Source organism: Pectinophora gossypiella, chromosome 11, assembly GCF_024362695.1.
Source record: "Pectinophora gossypiella chromosome 11, ilPecGoss1.1, whole genome shotgun sequence".
Lineage (NCBI taxonomy): Eukaryota > Metazoa > Arthropoda > Insecta > Lepidoptera > Gelechiidae > Pectinophora > Pectinophora gossypiella.
This window is the reverse complement of record NC_065414.1, coordinates 14688597-14706601: the sequence shown is the minus strand read 5'-3', so window position 1 is coordinate 14706601 and position 18005 is coordinate 14688597. Positions and strand designations below refer to the sequence as shown.

At 39.8% G+C, this 18005-nt stretch overlaps 2 protein-coding genes across 2 annotated transcripts in view; both read right to left on the bottom strand.

Moving 5' to 3' along the window:
- Nucleotides 1-11925, bottom strand: part of LOC126370836 (uncharacterized) — a 33599-nt gene extending 21674 nt beyond the window's left edge. The window contains exon 1 of the mRNA XM_050015859.1: nucleotides 11760-11925. Coding sequence (XP_049871816.1) covers nucleotides 11760-11925 — 166 coding nt within the window. The remainder of the gene's footprint in view (nucleotides 1-11759) is intronic.
- Nucleotides 1-18005, bottom strand: part of LOC126370866 (BTB/POZ domain-containing protein 2-like) — a 133293-nt gene that overhangs the window by 76819 nt on the left and 38469 nt on the right. The window lies entirely within an intron of this gene.

The following is an 18005-nucleotide window of genomic DNA, read 5'->3' as shown; positions in this document are numbered from 1 at the left end:
TACGGCTATTTGAGCCTTAAGAAAACATTTCACACAGGGGAATCAAAACCTATATATATAGGGTACTTCCAAGTACCCACGGCCTCCGTGGTCCAGTGGCCGAGCCTTCTGGTTACGATCCGGAGGTCCCGGGTTCGAATCCCGGTGGGGATAAATCACTTTGTGATCCCTAGTTTGGTTAGGACATTACAGGCTGATCACCTGATTGTCCAGAAGTAAGATGATTCGTGCTTCGGAAGACACGTGAAGCCGTTGGTCCCGATTACTATTTACTGATGTAAGAACGTAGCCGTTACTTGAGTCACGTCAGGGTTGATGAGGTTGGTCATCGACCTTACAACCCACAGGATAGAAGAAGTGCCCACGGAAAAGAAGAAAGACCCTTTTCTTCCATCCCGTAGGTACTTCCCATAGACCCGGCACAACACGGCGATATTGACAATGGTCTGAAAATTAATACCCACTATCGAATTTGCTTACGCACGAATAGCTACAAAGTTAATATAAACATGACGTTTCAAATTATTACATTACCGCGCCGCTGGCCTACATATCAACCGACGTGAACGGAGCACGGAAGTTGGAACTGAACTGAACTGACAACTGGGAGGAATAGTCAACTGCGAAATATTAAACTCACTGTGGCCCTGTGGTACACCAGCTTGAACACCGATCGATCAATATTTACCTCTCAAATCCTAAGTATTACAGAACCCAAAGTTTTAGCCTTTGAAAGCTTTAGATCTAGATTTCATTCCCCAAAGCCTACTTTACGCGTCGCCTGATAAAATTCTTGAGGCGGAGTTTATTAAAACCGGCTAAAACAAGAGTCAACATTGTAAAAAATTTACTCACAAATTCACTTTAATAAATATTTATTTTATTAACATTTTAGATTTGCAATAGACGCGACGCGACGCGACGATTGTACATTACGACGCGTACATTTCAATAGAGCAACTCAAAATATACTTTATTTAAAACACAAAACGATACACATTTCAATTTGAGGATTCAGGTTACCTACGTTGCACTACGCAGCAGTACGCCTCGAGATGCCTCGCGGCGGCGTAGCGATGCATCGCCAGTACGCGCGGCGTGTAGAGGTCGTGCTGCGTCTCGTGATGCCGCGCGACGCCGCGAGGCGCAGCAGCTGTAACGACTTGTCTACTATTTCCATTCAGACTTCGTTTAGAATTGGTGCAGTTTGGTCGGGTGCTCGAGTGAAAACATAATGATAGACTGGGATCTTGGTGTACGTACCCGCCACATGCGCTTGGAAATGGCAAACTGCACCGGAAGCGAGTCTACTTGCGACGTCTCGCGCGGGTCGCGGCGCATCGCGAAATCATAGGCCTCTTCGAGTATCGTCGCGTCGCGTCTCGGTGTGAACTGACCCTTCATCATAGCTGCACTATTACACCTCTGCCTACCCCTTCGGGGATACAGACATGATGTTACGTTGTTTTAAGTTTACTTGGTTATTATCATAATTCAAACACATAATAACGGGTTCTTACCGCGTTTAAAGTAGGAAATTATGGATCTACCTACTCCACTCCAATGTCATCAGTCATCCCGTGATCATGGCACTTGCAACAGTGTCGAAATATCGGGAGTCTCATATCCCTACTTTAAACGTAGTAAGAACCCGTTATTATGTGTTTTAATTGTGATGTTACGTTATGTATTTTTTGTGCCGTTACTCTGATGGAATATTCCACTTGATAGATAGATAGATAAAATACTTTATTGAGCACAATGATATTAACTGATGGTCTGAATCATCCTCCACAGTATTCGTTACGATGTCACTAACACCCTGTATATTATAGGGTAATTATTATCATTAATATAACATAATAAATAAGTACTTAAATAAAGTAAACTGGCGTGCGAAAGGGTAGGAATAAAAGGATAAATAATTAAAACACATAATTCCTGCAGACACCGCCTAATTTTATTTTAGGTTATATCCGTCATTTTCGTATCCGTCGAAAAGGAAAGGGACGGATGATTCACAGCTCTTAATTTTAGGAAGAATGAGTAAATGAATGAATAACCCGGGCGAATCAAAAGGTACGTCGCTGGTATGCATTCCGTTTGACGTGCTGTCTACTTAACTGTGTCGGGTTATTGACGGATGTAAAATTTTTAGACGGTTGGTTTAGATTTGTGCTTAAAATTGACGTGTGTTCCATAAATTTTATGCTTGTCGATTACCCGTCCCTTTCCTTTTCGGCGGATAAGAAAATGACAGATATAACTTAAAATAAAATTAGATGGTATTTACAGGAATTAGCACCAATATCGGGTTCTTATCGCGTTAAAATCAGGGATATGAGACTCCCGATATTTCAACACTGTCATAGAATAAGGAATAACACAACGTATAGAACGGCAACTTTCCGCTCCCCACCAGCGTCTTAGCTAGCGTTTACCTCACCCCCCCTTCGAACTTAGTTTAGACTTGAATCGTATGGCGTCAGACGTCACACAGACAGATGCGTGTGTACGATAACGTCAATATGTGGTGTCTGTGTAAAACGAGGTTTGTATGAAGTGTTCGGGGTGTGACACTGTTTCAAGTGCCATGATAACGGGATGACTGAATAGAATAACCGCGTACTTAAACCTTGAACAATGTAAAAGGATAAGTATCCGATAACGATGCTAAAACCACATTATGGCGATATCCGAGTCAACAAAGGTTTCCGAACATTTTTTTACAGATTTATGGCCTCTTTGTAGAAATCTTTAGACTACCACAATAATCTTGTGTTACTAACGACCTCCGTCCAGTGGTTAAGCGTTGGGCTCACGATCCGGAGGTCCCGGGTTCGATTCCCAGTGGGGACATATCACAAAAATTACTTTGTGGTTCCTAGTTTGGTTAGGACATTACTGGCTGATCACCAGATTGTCCGAAAATAAGATGATCCGTGCTTCGGAAGGCACGTTAAGCCGTTGATCCCGGTTACTACTTACTAATTGTAAGTAAGTAGTCGTTACATGAGCCATGTCAGGGGCCTTTGGCGGCTCAATAGTAAGCCTGACACCAGGGTTGATGAGGTTGGTACTCCGCCTCACAACTCACACGATAGAAGATCTTGTGTAGACGTAAAATAATGAGCGTCCGAAGGAATTCGGTAGGTAATATAGACCGTATTATGTGGGTTATAGGATTAAAACTTAAAACTTTTTTTTTGTTTATTAATGTAAGTATGTTATTTAAATTTAATTCAATGTTAAATTGTATAATAATTTATATTATGTATTTATATTGTTTTATATTATGATGTAAGTGCTGATTGTAATTGTAAATGTTGCAAGATCTCTCTGTATTTGCATACCAATATTGTTTTGGTTAAATGTGTGAAACTTTAATTTAATCATAATATAACAACCAATGTACCACATTTACTGCAAATAAATTATTTGATTTGATTTGATAAACTTACCTAATGAGGGAACTTTACCGGTACGTTCCCCAAAAATAAAATAGAACGTGATAATTACCTATTTCCCATTACTCGAGTACGGTCACGAACATTAATATGTATACACTTTAGTACCATGTCACATTAACTTTTTTGACAAATTGAACTGTAAGTCTCACCAAATTTCAAATATGTTAGTGCGACAGAGTCCTAAAGTGGGTACATTATATTGCTTATGACTGTACCTACATAATTATTCAACAGAAGCATAATTATATAAATTAATTGATGCTTGATACTTGGACTTATTTGAATATTTTTTGACGTTTAAAAAGCGCTTACTATGTAAGCCAATTTCGAAGAATAAATAATATTATGTAAGTATATTAAGTATGTATAGAATGATGTTGCTACCGACATTGCAATATATTGATCAGAATAATAATGAGTGAAAGATGTAATTGTGCATGGGATAAAAAGGGTCATCATTTATAAAATAAAGATAAAAGATGCATATGTCTGTTATCATCTCGAGCTCCAACGTGCTTCGGAAGGCGCGTTAAACCGTTGGTCCTGGCTGCATTAGCAGTCGTTAATAACCATCAATCCGCACTGGGCGTCTGGGCCCGCGTGATGGTTTAAGGCCCGTTCTCCCTATCCATCCATAGGGAAGGCCCGTGCCCCAGCAGTGGGGACGTTAATGGGCTGGTGATGATGTCTTTTATCCATGAAATTAGAAGGTTAAACGAAGGAAAATCTTTACAGCGCCATCTATATTGGTTTAAGGGAACATATCCTGGATAGTCCCTGGAAGTATTCGTTATTATCTTATCCCAGGCCAGTATTCAGCTTCTATGCTGTTCTGGGAGCAAATCAAAAACATAGAACACGTTCAGCTGCTTGTCTTCCCGGGCATGTCGTAAAAACCGACAGAGGGATTGTGTCCTCTAACATGATGGACTAATGTTATGGGCGATAGGCTGATCCCTTATCACCATAAGGTTCATCATATCCAACTTACGACATCGTATCACAGTGGCTGCAAGTTGTCTTTGATTACTTGTGGCTCTGCCCACCCCATTAGGGATTACGGGCGTGAGTTTATGTATGTATGGATTTTTCAGTTTAAAAAAAATTACAATAGACTATGGAGGCTGTGACTGATACCCCTCATAACAGCTATACATCATTGGGTAGGCCTTTTCAAGTGAAACAAAAAATAAAATGGCGTCCTTCATTGTCCATTCAATATTAGGTTGGTATATCAATCAATAATATGGTATAAAAAAGTCTGTCCTCGGAGGTGTGGATGTAGGTACAAAAAAGAAAAAAAAATAGAAAAAAAGAGAAGAGAGGCTATTTTCCACAAAAAATAGGTGGCGCTGTAAAGATTTTCCTGGGCTAACCTTCTAATTTCATGGATACCAGACTTAAGCAATTTTCACCTTCGTTTTGGGTAAATGATGACCCTTGTTATTACACCCAGGCACAGCACATTTTCCACCCATTATTATTCTGATCAAAATAAAGTGAAGCAATATAGGTAACAACGTAATTCTATACGTATCGAACAACAATTATTAATCAGAATCAGAATCATTTATTCAACGTAATTATCATGGATAAACTTGTTGAAGATCAATGTAACATTTTTGAATTTACGTCATTTCGCAAGGTGTTATGGCTGAGGAGAAGAAATGACAAGAAACTGCAACAGCAACACATCTTTTAAATCAATGAGGGTACATTACAAGTTATTTAATAACTAGAGGAACACTTTCAATACCAGACATTTTTATCATTTAGGTAATCATTTAGGTAAACACTGCGCTCCAAAACTCAAGTGGCAGATGTCGGAGAAAAATCCGCTAAACTGAAGTGGGAATGGGCGGGACATGTCTGCCGTATGCATCCGGAAAAGTGGGCCAAAATTACAACTGATTGGGCCCCACAGGGTCGTCGACGTCGAGGTAGACCACGACGACGGTGGAGGGACGAGCTGGACGCCTTCCGGCACACCTGGCGGAACGATGCCCGGGACAGGGAGGGTTGGAAAGAGAAGGGGGAGGCCTTTGCCCAGCAGTGGGACATTGATTAGGCTACAGAAAAAAAAAGGTAATCATTAATCTTATAATAAGCTGTTTTACATAAAGTAAGCTTCACGTGAGCTTTAAATTTATTCTCTGACAAATTTAAAATATGCCTTTGCTATTATATTCTATTTTTATGTACCCGAGAAATTGGTAATTATCACGTTAATGCTGGACAACGCCATCTATATTGTTTTTGGTGAACGTAGCCTGGAAAGACCCTTATTGCGCGCGACTTGCCATATTGTACTTAGTATGAAAATGAAAATGAAAACATGAATAATATGAAAATGATTAATTAGGTACACAAAAATGTTAGCCAATTTCCTTGTAACATAATATATGAGATCACGCCTATTTCCCGTTGAGGTAGGCAGAGGCTAGTAGGAATTCCATTTCCTACGACCTAATTCATCACTCACTCACTCTACGCTCACCACTATTACTATAACTACTACTACGACCTCCGTGGTCCAGTGGTTGAGCATTAGCCTCACAATCCGGAAGTCCCGGGTTCGAATCCCGGTGGGGACATAACACAAAAATCACTTTGTGGTCCCTAGTTTGGTTAGGACATTACTGGCTGATCACCAGATTGTCCGAAAATAAGATGATCCGTGCTTCGGAAGGCACCCCGAAGGTCCCGGTCCCGGTTACTACTTACTGATGTAAGTAAGTAGTCGTTACATGAGCTATGTCAGGGGCCTTCGGTGGCTCAATAGTAACGCTGACACCAGGGTTGATGAGGTTGGTAATTCACCTCACAACCCACACGATAGAAGAAGACTATTACTATTCTTTATTCTATTATTATACGCAAAGATATTACCTTAGGTAAGTATTACCTTAGTTTCCATTTATAGTATACTGTCTTCAGACTCGTCATAGTTCATGAATAATTTAATTTAGTTAACATTATTAATGCTATTGGATTGTGTGTGCCCTTGGCAGGTTGTCGTGCGGGTTGTCTGGTTGCTAACAACCTTAGGGCAAATTATAATAACCTACGAAACTCATAATAATGTTGGCGAAACGCTTTGGGCAAATAAACACATGATTATTATTAAAAGTAATGAGAAAATCATACATAAACATAACAAAAAAGCAGCATAAATAGGTTCTTCAAGCACGAAATAAAAAGTGGAAGCTGATAAAAACCTTCATATTTTAAGCATTTGCCACGAATTGCTACGACCATAGAGCAACATGGACCTCCGCGAAACGAGTTACGACGTTTGGGCTCCGTAGCACGACATACAGTCTTAGGTGTTTCAAGCCTCTATGCGCGTAGCATCTGCTACATAATGCTACGATCTGTAGACCAAACAGCAAGACTTAAAAACTAGGCATTTTGAAGCCTCAACGGACTCACCATTTGCCTCGATATGATGTTTGAACTGAACAAAATCTTTGATGCTTCAAGTCTCTAAGCGCGTAGCATTGGCTACGTCATGCTACGACGTGTAGACAAAGGTGCTTGAAGCCGAAGACGTAGCATAACGTAGAGGCATCATAGCAGATGCTACGCGCACAGAGGCTTCCAGTTATTCTATGCTTCGAGCACCACTGCTACGTCTGGCTACGACGTAACGTGCAGCTTCTACGTGCGTAGCACTTGCTTATGTCCTGTTACGACGTGTAGGTTAGAAAATACTAAAATAAAAACTTTGGTGCATGAACCGAGCGCCTGCACTAGCGTACTATTTCTTGAGACAGACAACCCACGTCCGCAATCCCTATCGGGGTGTGCAGAACAACTTGTAAGTGTTAAACAGGCATTAGCCATAGTTAGCTAGTTGTATGAAATCCTTATCTTCCAGCATAAAGTTATGCTGTCATATTATGTTAAGTTATGTTTTCTTGTGCATAAGTATACACAATGCAATAACTTCATGTCTTCCCTCCCAGGGGACGAGATCCATGATCTACGATGCTAAAATAGAAGGTATATTGCTCCATAGTTACATATAACATAAATTCACAATTATATTCCCTATATTCCCAATTGGGCTAGTCAGAGATACATCCATCACAAGATGAACTAAGTACCCACACCTCACCGAGCTTTCTGTCAGACAAGTTAGGTGGTGAGCCGAGTCGCCGTCTATAATGGTCGAGGAAATTGAGTAAAGCCAATATCGCAATATTAACGGTACCAATAATATTCCAATCAGGAACGACTGGAAAAAAGTTACATTACGACATATATCGCAATTGGGGTAGTCAGAGCTAAGTATATAATAATAATAATCTTTATTGAACATAGGCTTACAATTTTACATTAATAAAAATATAGACAACTATAATAAGACCAATTACTCTAGATATGCGGCGGTCCCTGCACTAAGCTCAGCTTGTTATATCCATCACAAGATGACCAAAGTACTCACACCTCGCCGAGTTTTCTGTTAGACTAACGTGATTGGTGATGAGTTGTATCGCCGTCTATAATGGTTGAACCAACTGTGTTAGTGAAAAGATAAATTTTTCGTTGGTGCAACTCTTTGTAAGACTGTCCTTTGTTTGGTAAGGACTTTACAGGTTTGAATCACCTGATTGTCTGAAAAAATAAGTTGATTCCGTGCTTCGGAGGGCACGTTAAGCCGTGGGCCCCGGCTATTAGCAGTAAAAATACCTCAACCAACCCGCAGTGAAGCAGCGTGGTGGAGTATGCTCCATACCCCCTCCGGTTGATTGAGGGGAGGCCTGTGCCCAGAAGTGGGACGTATATATGCTATTATGTATATATGTATGCAAGTCCATTACCGGGGTTCGAACCGGCTCTCCCCGTTTGAGAAACTAACCGGTGTACCATAAGGCCACAGTGGCTAGCTTTATTTGAGTTCCTTATCTACTAACAGAATCAATGCACAATGCATAAGTTCGTCAGCTCTCTACAGTCCTGCGCTCAGGTATGGAACGTGCTCTCTGCAATAGCACTCCGTTATGCAATTACCAGTGCATCCATTATGCAACCGACTAATTTGTTGAACAATCTGTAACGGAACGAATGATAATGTCAGAGGTGATAATGGTAGAGGTATGTTCTGATTAAGTAATTGTAGTTTTATTTTATTTACTACTTAATTATTCGGATGGCATTTCACGAGGTATCTACTTATTGTCTACTTGACAGATTTCGGGGAAGTATTTAAAAAAAAATACAGTCGCTTTATAATTTTAAATAATAGAATTTCGCGCGAAAACGGTTCGTCACGTGACATTTCGCCCAGACACGTGACATGTCAACAAACAAAGAAACTGTCAAACAGTATAACTTGAAACCTGACAGATAGTTTTTGTTTATTTTGTGAAATGTGACGTCACACGAATCTCAATCATGGTGTTTCGGGTCTTGTAATATAAAGTACTTACAGACTATGAATAAGCTTACAGATAAAAATGCGCATTCTTGCGCTGCATAGTAACATTTGACGCAGCAAAAGCTATCTACAATAGATATATTGATGCTCTCGATTTTAAGTCGCGCCAAGTGAGTTACGCTTGTCATGCCGCGAAGGCAGAGGGCAGGTTTCTTGTTCTATCGTGTGGGTTGTGAGGTGGATTACTAACCTCATCAACCCTGGTGTCAGGGTTATTATTGAGCCGCTAAAGGATCCTGATGTGACTCGTGTAACGACTACTTACTTACGTCAGTGAGTAGTAACCCGAATATTAAATATATTTTTGAATTTGAATTTTGATTACAAAGTTATTTGTGCGATAAGGCACTTTAGTGGGAATCGATCCCGGGACCTACAGATTGAGAGACTAATATTCTACCCTCGAGACTCTGCTTATTATAATAGTGACAGAATCTTTAAATAGACTCCGACACAGGTTGGCCGAAGTAAAGATAACCTGTCCAGGTGGGGTTTTCTCAACGGATCGGACCAGTGTGTGGTGTTACGCCACAGACCATGGCTCATGACATCTTGCCCCGCGTGCCCTGATACCTGTACGCGAAAGGAGCTGATGAATGCCACCGAAAATGCTGTCCGGGTGGCAAAATAGTGGGCTGGAAAAATCTGAATGCCATCGAAACGACAAGAAGAAGAATAGTGACTGTCTGTCTTAACTTTTACTTTTATATTCAAACCCATTGCTGGCACTGCTACTGAAATTTACTTCCAAGATTGTGTAAAAGTGAAATTACGTACATTGCAGCGTTTGCCAAATGAAATAAACCGCATGGAACTGCCGCAAAACATTAGGTTGCTACTAAAGCTCACCACAACGACTTTCGTGGTCCAGTGGGTGGGCGCTGGGCTCACGATCCGGAGGTCCCGGTTCAAATCCCGGTGGAGACACATCACGAAAATCACTTTGTGATCCCTATTTTGGTTATAGGACATTACAGGCTGACCACCTGATTGTCCGAAAGTAAGACGATTTCAAAATTAAAGCACATAATAACGGGTTCTTACCGCGTTTAAATGGGGATATGAGACTCCCCATTCTCGGGTGGGGAATAACCGCGTAAACTTAAAACAATGTACGTATAAGACGATTTCGTTTTTCGGAAGACACGTTAAGCTGTTGGTCCCGGCTGTTAGCTGTAAAACAGCTCCACCAGCCTGCAGTGGAGCAGCGTGGCGGAGTATGCTCCATACCAGTTCCAGTTGGTTGGGGAGGTTTGTGCCCAGCAGTGAGACGTTTATAGGCTATTTATGTTGTATGTATGATGACTATGATGAGTACCTACCCGCTTTATTACACCAACGTGATAGAGAAGTCTTGGGTGGTTTTCTCTGTAAAGTGACGGTATTTAGGTAGGTACTTAAATACATACACAAGATCACGCTTATTTCCCTTTGGGGTAGGCAGAGACCACGGAATTCCTCTTACCACGATCCTGACATACCACTTTCGCTTCTTCCACTTTCATCAAAGACTTCATGCATGATTGCCGGTTTAGAGTACTCTACTCTCCTTGTAGATAAGTACTTACTTACCACGAAAAAGTACAATAAGTACAATCATGAGCAATATCGTGTATAATTAGAACCCTGTCGCACTAACATACAAGACATTTACTCAAACTTACAGTTCTATTTGTCAAAAAGTTAATGTGACACGGTTCCAAAGTGTATTACATATAAATGTTCGTGACCGCACCTAATAGGATTGCATAGAGGACAATAGGCCAATTAGTAACACAATGAAAATACCGCAATCACTGACGTAAAACAACACTGCGCGATTCTAGACTTTAAAAAGTAAACACAAGTCATTACAGGCAAACGTTGAATACACAGCTTAGTTTTCCTTTCCGTTTTCCAAGTGAATTTGAAATTCAGACGAATGTAAAATTATGAAAATTTCGCCTAGACAAAGCAAACGGTATGCTAGCTAGGCAGTTTTGATTTTTTTCAGCTAAATGTGTTTAAAATTATTAATAAGTGCTTATTTTTCTACGCGAAAAACTTAAAGCAAAGAAAGCCTTATAAACAACCTAACCAGAATAATCACTTTTAAAGTACTTAAATTCGAAAATGTAAGTACTACTTAAATAAAAATATTCCGAATGAGTTTTTAAAATACCACGGCATTCCTTCGTATTCAGCTTTAGCTTTTAAAAAAAATAATTACGAGCACCGCATTGTGCCTTAAAACTCAACTCCGCAATCATTGTCGTAGGTCGGACATAAAATTCCAACGCTAAAAGTCCTTCACAGTTCACAGCACTAACAGCACCATTTAACCTAGATTTTAAAAAAAATAGAGTATTGCGAATAACACACCTTCACTTGTTTATAAAAACAAAAATCGGAATAGAATTGTATTAAACTCGAATCCGCTATCATAGAATTCGAAATCCGAAATTACTTTTGAAAAATATAATTTTTTCAATATTTTTTTGATTACTTAATCCTGGTTTTTTTTCAATCAGCCTTGTAAAAACTTTTTTTTTAAGTAATAAATAAAGACGAAGGTAAATAACGGTGAAAATACATTCACCGAGAAACTCCAATTTACCTAATTTTATTTCTAATTCTTGTTTTACTGGGCCCTAGTTCTTCGCATTTAGGCTTTGTAAAAACTACATTTTGAAAATAATGTAGGTATAAAAACTCCGCAATCTTCTCCGAAAAATTCGAAATTCCTTTTCCATTTTCAAAAAAATATATTAACTTTTTAATCACACCGGACACGTGTTCTTCGTATTCAGCCTAGTTTTAAATAAATAATTATTTTTGACGTAAATAATAGTGAGGAAGTAACTCACCGACGATGGCGGCGAGAGCGGCGAGGAGCGCGGCGCGCACGAGGGCCGGCGCTCTGGGCATGACTGCCGCCACCACGCGGCCGCAGAACCCCCCGCGCCCCCGAATGCGGCACTGCGCTCTAGAACTCGCTTCTCCACTGCCCTCGACACTTTTCCTATCCTTCATACTTAATAACCAGACAACGCACTCAAGCTGTTAAATCTTCTCCGGAAAGCTTTTTTAAGCTTCTTGTTGAACTAAAGGCGGGTATACACACATAATATAAACTCATCTAACGCCACGACTGCCAGGTAATCAGAGGCTAACTTTTAGTCGCATTTGATATCAAGTCGTCATTATCATCTCCCTAGCTTTATCCTGTTTTTAGCGCATCTAACCTAAAGATAGATCTGGTCTAGCTAACAACTATATAAGTTGCTGCTCTGCTCAGCTACTTGTCGGGCATGTCGTAAAATCCGACAGAGGGATGGTGTCCTTTTTAACATGATGAACATTTTTATGGCAGATAGGCTAATCCATTGTCACCATAGGGTTCATCATATCCATCTTAGGATATTGTATCAACAGTGACTGATTGCTAGTGGCTCTGCCCACCCCATTAGGTATTGCGGACGTGAGTTTATGTTTATGCATGCCTACTTCAGTGTTTTTGTACAACGTCGCCTTAGATAAATAATATACCTACTTACACATATAAATAAATAGTACACACAAATTCCTAATAATAAGCAACTCAAGAGGAGGAGGCGTACGTGGTTTTATATTAGCGACACAGGATAAGGAATAATACTACGTACAGAACGCCAACTCTCCGCTCCCCACCAGCGTTTGAGCTAGGTTTACCCCCTCGAACATAGTTTAGTCTTGAATCGTATGACGTCAGACAGGTGCGCGTGTACGATAATGTTAATGTGTGGTATCTGTGTAAAACGAGGTAGGTTGTATGAAGTGTCCGGGGTGTGGTAGCGACGACCCGCGGACCCTTGACACTACCCGAGGGCACCACCGGTAGTGTCAAGGGTATTATTCCGTGCCCATTTCCTCCGTGGTTTCACGATATAAAAGAATAGTACCTTTTGCACCCCGGTGGTGCCACGGGCACGCGGAATAATACCCTTGACACTACCGGTGGTGCCATGGGCACGGAATAATACCCTTGACACTACCGGTGGTGCCATCGGGTAGTGTCAAGGGTCCGCGGGAGCGACGACGACATGTATTCGTAAGTCGGTCGACACAATTTTCGGGTAGTGGACAACAAAACGATACTTACCAAGACAACAGTTACTGTTGACGCCGCTTTAATTTGCCACGATGATACCTCGCCGCGTCCCCCGTCTCTATGACTATTCAAATTCAAAGGTTGCCTTGAAGAAATTGCTGTGTAAGCAATAAAACCGCTTACTGTGCGTCTTTGTTAAACTTAATAAGTCATTTGACTTATACATACAGTCATATATGTTTTGGTAGAGTCGACCTTTCCGTCTTTCAGCGTAAATGTAAGTAAGTGAAAATTGAAACTCTAAGCGCTCCCCATTTGACCGGCCAAGTGGTGAAGTGAACACAATTCACCCTAAAAATAGCAACTTTGCGAGATAAATCTTGGCTCTACTTAGGATACCATTTTTAAGACTAATTCTTGCCGCATGAATTCGCGATGGCCCTGTTTGAAGAACGCACTTACATTGGAATGTCACGACTTCGACTCCTGGCTTGGGCTTTAAACCACAGAATTCAACTTTACCAGTTTGACTTCTGGATCATAGATAATAAATATCACGTGTCCAGGATTTGTGTCCGATGCAAACATATCTGGCGAGAAGAGTGTCTGTTACTGTTTCTTTTTGAGGGTCTGTTGTTAACCAAGTTTAATAAGGATGGTAGCAAATCCTTATAATCTTAATAAAGAAGAAAAAGACAAGGCCAAAATCTAGGCTGTATGGGCTAAGTTCCCTTTGCCTGCCCGAATGGGCAATACGGAAAAAGAACACATTTTATATTAAAAGAAAATAAATTATTTTTCAGATTCCTAGTCTACTATTAACCAACTGACCATAGCAACCGACATACTTTGACTCCCTAGAGTTTAAGATCACCCTGATAAAATTTACGACGACTCTTAGCCGCTATCCACCTTAAAATTTTAGATGCTCCGATTTTACGCCTTTGTGAAAGAGGATACCTTGGGAATTTAATAGGTACCGCGTCTCTTATTTAGTTTTAATTAGAGACACTGGGGTGTGGGTTGTGAGGTCAGTGACCGATTTCATCAACCTTGGCGTCACGGTTGCTGTTGAGCCGCCAAAAGCCCGTGATATATCTCAAATAATGAGTATATACATACTGTTAGATAGAAAAGAGTCGATCGTTTTAATATCGACTGATACATCATTATTCTAATCAACGTCACAACACTAGCTTAGCTGTCGTCCTTTCAGAATTATGTCAGAAATATAATAATTTATTGTACTGAACTGTATACTTACCTAAGTCGTACATGTGTATATGTGCACTTGTGTTATGCATACATACACACACACAGACATAAATAAACTTACACCTATTTAATTTTTAGGGCTGGGATCCCTACAAGACCGTACATTGACCAAATTAGTGATGTCCTTAGAAAAGATTACATACACTACTACACCTTTTCTAACGGTCTCTATGATCCAGTGGTTGAGCGTTAGGCTCACGATCCGGAGGTCCCGGGTTCGAATCCCGGTGGGGACATGTCACAAAAACCACTTTGTGATTCCTAGTTTGGTTAGGACATTACAAGCTGATCACCTGATTGTCCGAAAGCAAGACGATCCGTGGTTCGGAAGGCACGTTAAGCTCTTGGTCCCGGTTACTACCTACTGATGTAAATGTCAGGTTCCTTTGGCGGCTTAATAATAACCCTGACACCAGGATTGACAGCGTTGGTAATTCACCTCAGAACCCACACGATAGAAGAAGACTACCTAAGGCCCTCCCTGATGATATTGACCGAAGGCTAGATAGGTACTTAAAGGCGTGGTTAGGACGGGCCTATGAGCCCATTCCAGCGTAACGACCTTATCAGCTAGATATGACGCCGGTTATTATGATGAAGTAAGCGTAATCTTTCTTGAATGAAGGACTAAGTGTGTTCTCGTAAATTGGGAGCCGTCATGGTTCAGTGGTACGAGCGCAGGTTTCCGGTTCGATTCCTGTAGACTCACGCTATCCCCATTTGACCAGCCAAGTTATAGATGCCAACAAAAGGGCTACCTACAACCAGACAATTATGCCTAATCGTATCGTGTCTTTTTCCAGAGACAGGTTGTTGGAGACAAGTTTCGGGTTCGAATCCCGATGGAAACATATTACAACAATCACTTTGTGATCCCTAGTTTGGTCAAGACATTGTAGGCTGAAATCAACCGGTTGTCCTAAATAAGTATTTAAGACGATTCCGTTCTTCGGAGGGCACGTTAAGCGGTCATCTCGGCTACTATTTATCAAATCAATCAATCAATAATACTTTATTGCACAACGACATATACAATGGACATAAATACCGTAAATAAAAATATATTAAATATACACACACATATATATACATATACACACACATACATAAGCATACATACAAATAGCCTATATAATATATAATATACATATGTACTTATAGGAGAATAAGTAAAAACACTTCCAAGTTATGCCTGCAGGAAAAGCGCCTTCACTCTTAAATAAGTATACCATTAATTATGCTGTTTACTTATATAGTTGGCGCGACTATTATAAACTGCGACACGGCTCACCAACTATCACGTTGGTCTACCAGAAACTTCGGTGATCTTTCTCGAAGATCTTGCGGTGAATGTACCTCTGACTACCCCAATTGGGATATACTCGCGAGCTTATGTTACGTGTTGTTGTAATTTATTATTGATTGATTGAATAATTGGCTACTTGACAACCTAGTCAAATGAGATACTTTTTACGAAATATCAAAAATATTTTTTTTTTTCGAGTTTGTATGGAGATACTGTACTGTGACGTCATCAATAAAAGCGGTCAAACGTCGTACTCATTGTTACTTATTTCATGAATAAAATTCGAAAATAGGTGGAAAAATAAAATGAGATTGATTTAATATCATCTTAGACTGGCTTATATTTCTATTTACTTAGTATTTTATAATTTATCTTTGACTCAGTCAAGTACCCAATTATTATTTATACTGGGGGGTTAAAAAGGCGACATCGAAGCAATTCATCTAAGAAAGCATTATTGCAATTTGACATTTGCGCATATAAAGTAATATTGATTTTTTAGATGAATTGTTTTGATGTGGCCTTTTGAACCCCCCTGCATACTTGTAAAATTAATTTGTGATTCTTAAACTTTACCTTCCGCAGCGTAAGCTAACTCGAGTCAACATTGTCTTGCAAAGAATTTCATAGTCCCATCAGGCGTTTTAAGGAGTTTGTACAAAATATTTCTGCCCGGGGAACTTGTAAAGAACCCATGTCGTCATTTTAATTACTCGCCTAACGAACGGGGTTCATTAGACCCTGGCTCTACTGAGGGCGGGCAGCGTGTTAGCAATTAAAAAGAAAGAACATTTATGAAAGCGGAAAAAAGCGAAAGTTGTGTGTCTCGATCATTATCCCGTTTTTCACAGGGTCCGCTTACCTAACCTGAAGATTTGACAGGTCCAGTTTTTTACAGAAGCGACTGCCTGTCTGACCTTCCTACCCGCGAAGAGAAAACCCACACAGGTTACGTGAAAACACAGGTTAGGTCACATACCTCCGAAAATGCATTTCTCGGGAATGTGGCTTTCCTCGCGATGTTTTCCTTCACCGCTGAGCACGTGAAAATCATTTATGATCCAAACATGAATTCAAAAACAAATTCCACAATCATTGGTTTACGTCTGTGCTGGATTCTAACCTGCGACCTCAAAGTGAGAGGCAAGCGTTCTACCAACTAGGCTACCACGGCTTGTGTGTCATGATCGTGGTAAGTGGACTTCCGTAGCCTCTACCTACCCCAACGGAAAATAGGCGTGATCTTCTTTATGTTTATTTTTATTTTTTTAAAGAACGTCTAGGGCCCTGTGCCGAGGTTTTTCTTGCAGCTTCTTTTCCCCGGCTATACAGGTTGTGAGAAGCTGCAGTAGTTTTAGGCGGATGAGACGTTCGTTATGTAAAATTGACGATTCAAAGTGTAACTATGTTACCTACTGAATAAAGATATTTTTGAATTTTGAATTTGAATTTGAATTTGAATTTTATATTTTTGATGTTGAACATGTGTTGTATAAGAATGCGACAGAAACAGTAGGTAGCTTACATTAGAACAGTACATTGACGTAAAATAAAGAATTATACTACTTAGGCCCATAGACCTCGGTTAACGAAAACTCAAGAGTTGAGGTTAAATTGTTAATTTAAGTATGTATTTGTTACATGAGCCATGCCAAGAGCCGTTGGCGGCTCAATAATATCCCTGACAGGGTTGATGCAATCGGTTTTTTTATTGTTCTTACAACTCACTGGAGAGAAAAAGTTCTTGTAGTAACTTGACTGGGTCAAAGATAAATTATAAAATGTTAATCTAGAAATAGAAGCCAATCTAACATGATCAAAAATCAATCTCATTGTACATTTCGATTTATTTTCGAATTTTATTTATGAATTAAGTAACAATGAGTACGACGTTTGACCGCTTTTATTGATGACGTCACAGGACAGTATTTCCATACAAACTCCAAGGAAAACTTTCGTTTTGACGTTTCGTAAAAAGTACCTCATTTGACTCGATTGTCAAGTAGCCTACTTTGGTTTTTATAGTATTTACCCATGCTTAGGGAAACGCATAAAGAGAAAATTTAAATCGAAGAAAAATCTGATTCATAAATATTTTCGATTAAAATTTTCTCTTTGAGAAGTTCTCATTTTGGAAAGGTATTATAAAAGTACTTACCTACTAAAGTAATAATTTAAATTTAATTTATATTTAGTAACTTGACTGGGTCAAAGATAAATTATAAAATGTTAATCTAGAAATAGAAGCCAATCTAACATGATCAAAAATCAATCTCATTGTACATTTCGATTTATTTTCGAATTTTATTTATGAATTAAGTAACAATGAGTACGACGTTTGACCGCTTTTATTGATGACGTCACAGGACAGTATTTCCATACAAACTCCAAGGAAAACTTTCGTTTTGACGTTTCGTAAAAAGTACCTCATTTGACTCGATT